We start from the raw sequence: 5,258 nt of genomic DNA, 5'->3' as shown, positions 1-5,258 counted from the left end.
ATGTTGCAAAGCGAAGACAAGGATTACGAACGGCTCAATGTTATGAGACAACTCTTGGATGGAAAACAAGAGTCGCTTAGCGAAATGAACCAAGAGATATTATCTTTATGCGAAGTTACAACGATTGATAAAGAAAACGAAGAGTCAGAAGAATTTACTGCCTCAATTATACGTCTAAAATGCAAAATCGAGAATGCGAGCAAGGTGAACATGCCAACCCAGCAACACGTGGGATCTCCTCAAACGACATCACAGCCAGTGAATCAAAATGCAGTCCGTGCAAGATTACCGAAGTTGTACCTGCCGAAGTTTAGAGGAGATGTGACCAAGTGGAATACCTTCTGGGAGTCATTTCAATCGGCGGTTCATCGTAACGAAGGGATTTCCAACATCGATAAGTTCAACTACCTCAATTCTGTCCTTGAAGGGGCCGCCGCTCGAGCTATTCAGGGTCTTACCTTAACCGAAGCGAACTACAACGCAGCAGTCAAATTATTACAAGAACGTTTCGGGCGTCCCCAACAAATTATCAGCGCACATATGGATCAGCTCCTCAAGGTTTCGCCGTGTTCTAATGATCGCCCAGCCAGTCTTCGATACGTCTACGATCAAATTTGTGTTCATTCCCGCGGTTTGGCATCGCTCGGCGTAACTTCAGATCAATACGGAAGTCTTTTAATTCCTGTTATCATGTCAAAGTTGCCATCTGAGATTCGATTGCAGATAGCCAGGAACTCTAAGGATTCTGTATGGAAAATGGAGGAGTTGCTAAACGTGATAAAGGTTGAAGTCGAAGCGCGGGAAGCAAGCGAGATGACCATGGCGAAAACAAGCGAAGGCGGGAAAGTTCAACCACCCGGCCGTGATTCAAAGTTTCGAAATCAAACGCCAACCGCGAATTCACTCGTCTCTCAGCAAAGTGGGAACTTCAAAATCAAATGTGCCTATTGTCAAAACGAGCATTACTCTGCATCATGTGGTGTGGTAAAAGATACTGCTCAACGAAGAAGTATTTTGGAAAGGGATAAACGATGCTTCAATTGTTTGCGTTTTGATCACTGTGCGAAAGACTGCACGAATCCAAAAAAATGCCGACACTGCCAGCAGCGGCATCATCAGTCGATTTGTTCAATGCTTGACCAAGGGAAACCGAAACCAAAAGAAGTTTCAGCCGAATAGACAACGACAACAACAACAGTGAGCAACAAGGCAAAGGGAACTGTGCTCTTACAAACAGCGAAAGCCATGGCTGTCAATGTTGTCAGTTCTAAAGCCGCACCAGTTAGAATACTTTTGGATACCGGAAGTCAACGCACCTACATCACAACCAGATTGAAATCGAGGCTTAACCTGACCCCTGTCAAGTCAGAAACATTGCATCTTAACACCTTTGGAGACGAAAGATATACGAAGCAACAATGTGATGTTGTGAACTTGCGGTTGCAAGGATCTCAAGGAGAAATCAAGATATCTGCACTATGTTTCCCGAAGACTTGCTCGGCGGTGTCAGCTAAAGTTAACATCGACAATCACGTACATCTGCAAGGTCTCGAGCTTGCTGACATGAGCATTGCTGAAACAGGTCAACAGGACATAGATGTGCTAATTGGATCTGATTATTATTTCGATATTGTGTCTGGGGATGTCATTCGTGGCTGCAGTGGTCCCGTAGCAGTTAGCAGCATGTTCGGATGGGTCTTGTCTGGTCCCACAAGTGCTGAAGAATCAAGAGAGAAGTTTGCAACTACAAATCTCATCATAGAGAGGCCGGAATTGATGACCTTGAGCCCATTTGACATCAGTCATAGTGAGAACGATGAGTTATGTAATGCCTTGCAAAAATTCTGGGACATTGAGTCATTAGGAGTACGAGAGAAGCCACCCGTGTCACAGTCAGATAGTGGAGAGTTCCTGGAGAGTATTCATTTCAATGAGAATGAAGGAAGATACGAAGTTGGTCTGCCTTGGAAGGAAGGCCTTGTTCCTGCTTCAAACGAGTACGAATTGTGTGTTACAAGATTGAGACAGCTTCACTCGCGACTGAAGAAAAACAAGGAACTATTGAGAGATTATGACAATGTGATCAAGGATCAAGTCAAATCCGGGATAATCGAAGCCGTACCAGAACACAACTACGACCAAGCTCCAATGCATTTCTTACCTCATCATGGCGTAATTCGGTCGAACCGGGAAACTACAAAATTGAGAGTTGTATTTGATGGTTCAGCCAAATCTGACAAGTCAACTGCTTCAATTAACGAGTGTTTAGAGAAAGGACCGAACTTAGTGCCACACCTATTTGATATTGTGGTTAAGTTTCGAGGGTATCCAATTGCTGTAGTAGCTGACATCGAAAAGGCCTTCCATCAGATACAGATCAACCCAGAAGACAGAAGTATGCTGAGGTTTCTATGGTTCGATGATATTGAGAAAGATCGTCCGCAAAGCAAGCAATACCAGTTTCGAAGGCTTGTGTTTGGCTTAACTCCAAGTCCAGCTATCCTGGCAAGTACCATAAAACTCCATCTGTCCAAGTACAAAGAAAAGGAACCAGAAGTAACATCTTTGTTAAGTTCCAGCTTCTATGTTGATGATCTGGCAGGAGGAGTGTTTCGCGAGAATGAAACTGTGAACTTGTACGACAAAGCACAGGAAATCATGAAAGATGGAGGATTCTCACTGCGTAAGTGGAATTCTAACTGTCAGTCCTTCCGCGAAAAAATCAAGCAGGATGAAGAAAGAAGAGGACCGTCAGTTTGGGAATCCCCTCCCAAAGAAAGTGAAAGTACACAAAATCTCAAGAAAGAAGAGTCATCGAGTGCCAAAGATGATAAACTGGAAACAGAGCAATTGGTGAAGATTCTCGGGATTTACTGGGATGTCATTCGAGATGAATTTCGCTATGACCTCTCTGAGTTGATTGAGTACGCAGAAGCCCTTCCAGCTACCAAACGATGTGTTTTGAAACTGTCAGCCAAATCTTTGATCCGATTGGACTGTTAACTCCATTTACAATAAGCATGAAAGTCCTTTTTCAAGATTTATGTGTTGAGAGGGTCAATTGGGATGAAAACTTGGAAGGAGAAGCTTTAGCGAAGTGGAAAACGTTCATTAATGACCTGAATGCTCTGAAGAACATTCGAGTTCCCCGATGTTATGCCAATTACTCACCAGCGCAGTCAGCAGTATGCTCCTATCAGATCCATGGCTTTTCAGATGCGTCGAAAAGAGCCTATGCAGCTGTTGTGTACCTGAGAACCGCATTCAGCAATGGTGAAATCCAAGTCAACATCATGACATCCAAGACGAGAGTAGCGCCGAGTAAACGTCAGTCAATTCCCAGGTTGGAACTGCTAGGAGCTGCATTGCTAGCCCAACTAGTTCACTCAACGCAGCAAACGTTACAATCCGTTCTTCCAATCGAAGGAACATTTTTGTGGACCGATTCATTCACCACGCTGTGTTGGAATAAAAATGCCAAAGCATGGAAACCTTACATACAACACCGGGTCAGCAGGATACGAGAACTAACTAACGAAGCCAACTGGAATTTCTGTCCCGGGGAGTTGAACCCCGCTGATCTACCATCACGAGGATGTGGAGGAGAGCAATTAGCACAAAACCAGACATGGTGGAATGGGCCCAAGTTTCTGAAGTTAGTGAGAGAACATTGGCCTGAGTCGCCCCAAACAAGTGCTTTGTCTGATGACGAAGAAGCCCTTCAAGAAGTTCTAAAAAGCCCTGTGAGTGTCACGCACTCTCTGGTCACGACAGAGTCAGAAGACCATTCAATCAATCTCAGTCAAGTCATTGACATTGAACGATACTGCAGTGTAACACGATTATTCCGCGTGACAGCCTACCTTTTACGGTTCATAGGTAATGCGAAGAACAGTGTATCAAACCGTGAAACTCACAAGCTACCAGAACATTCGTCAAAAAGGGAACTTAATGCTTAAATCAAGCTGAAATGCTGTGGATCAAGACTGTACAGAAAGCCTCATTTGCCAAAGAACTCGAATTTCTTCAAAGCAAAAGGGGAACATTTCCACCCGTCTATGTCACGCAATTCAACTTGTTCCTTGACAACCAACAAATCATCAGATGCAAGGGGAGAGTAAACAATGCACCGCTCTCTGAAGAAAGCAAGAATCCAATCTTACTTCCGTCTAAACACCCACTAACTAGTCTCATCATCCAGGATGTGCACTCCAAGATTAAACACAGTGGTATCAAGGACACCTTAACCACTATTCGAGGACGATTCTGGGTACCAAGAGGTCGAGAAGTTGTGAAGAAAATTGTAAGAAAATGTACCATCTGTAGAAGAGTAGAAGGAGCTCCATACAGACCACCACCGACTCCAGATTTACCACTGGAACGAGTGTCTCTAGACCCGCCGTTTTCCCACACAGGATTAGACTTCATAGGTCCTTTGTACATACGTGATGGAAGGTCTTCAAAAGAAACGGGCTCCGACAAGGTGTACATTTGTTTATTCACTTGCGCGTCCACGAGAGCGATTCATTTGGAACTGACGCCTTCTCTGAGCGTTGATTCATTTCTGTTGGCCTTTCGTAGGTTCGTTAGTCGCCGGGGATTACCAGTCACCCTTCTGTCTGACAATGCCAAAACCTTCAGATCCGCATCCAAAGATATAAGGAAGATCATACAATCAGACGAGGTTACGCGATACTTAACTGACAATCGCATCACATGGAACTTTATCGTTGAGCGAGCTCCTTGGTGGGGGGGTTTTTGGGAACGGATGGTTAAAGTTGTGAAGCAACCATTGAAGAAAACAGTGGGACGCTCTACGTTAAACTATGATGAGCTACAAACCACAATGGTGGAGATCGAAGCAATCGTAAATGCACGACCGTTAACATATGTCTATGATGATGAAGAGTCAGTTTCCACTCCACTTAGGCCATCTCATCTAATTACTGGTAGACGAATTACTAGTGCACCAAGTAACCAGCATTTCGAAGTTGTTAGTGTTAATCAGACCTTGACAAAGAGAGCTAAGCATCACCAATGATTACTGCGTCAGTTCACCAAGAGATGGCAGCACGAGTATCTTTTGAGTCTACGAGAGCGCTCTAATGAGAGATGTAAGAAGCAAAACAAGGAGAGCCCAATCTCAGTAGGTGACATTGTGATCGTGAAGTCTGATCTGACGAAAAGAACATTTTGGAAACTGGCAAAGGTTCAAGAACTGTTACCGGGTAGAGATGGTCAGATTCGATCAGCAAAGG

At 44.2% G+C, this 5,258-nt stretch overlaps 2 protein-coding genes across 2 annotated transcripts; both read left to right on the top strand.

Moving 5' to 3' along the window:
- Positions 1-1,179, top strand: LOC140931679 (uncharacterized). Its single transcript, XM_073381453.1, has one exon. It carries the CDS (start codon positions 1-3, stop codon positions 1,177-1,179), a length of 1,179 nt encoding a protein of 392 aa, XP_073237554.1.
- Positions 1,180-1,245: 66 nt separating this feature from the next.
- Positions 1,246-3,003, top strand: LOC140931678 (uncharacterized). Its single transcript, XM_073381452.1, has one exon. It carries the CDS (start codon positions 1,246-1,248, stop codon positions 3,001-3,003), a length of 1,758 nt encoding a protein of 585 aa, XP_073237553.1.
- Positions 3,004-5,258: the final 2,255 nt, after the last annotated feature.

Source organism: Porites lutea, chromosome 3 (assembly GCF_958299795.1).
Source record: "Porites lutea chromosome 3, jaPorLute2.1, whole genome shotgun sequence".
Lineage (NCBI taxonomy): Eukaryota > Metazoa > Cnidaria > Anthozoa > Scleractinia > Poritidae > Porites > Porites lutea.
The sequence above is the reverse complement of the archived record's forward strand: the minus strand, read 5'-3'. Positions and strand labels throughout refer to the sequence as shown.

Excerpts from the sequence above, each read along its gene's own strand:
- LOC140931679 (XM_073381453.1), top strand. The coding sequence starts at position 1 with ATGTTGCAAAGCGAAGACAAGGATTACGAACGGCTCAATGTTATGAGA.
- LOC140931678 (XM_073381452.1), top strand. The coding sequence starts at position 1,246 with ATGGCTGTCAATGTTGTCAGTTCTAAAGCCGCACCAGTTAGAATACTT.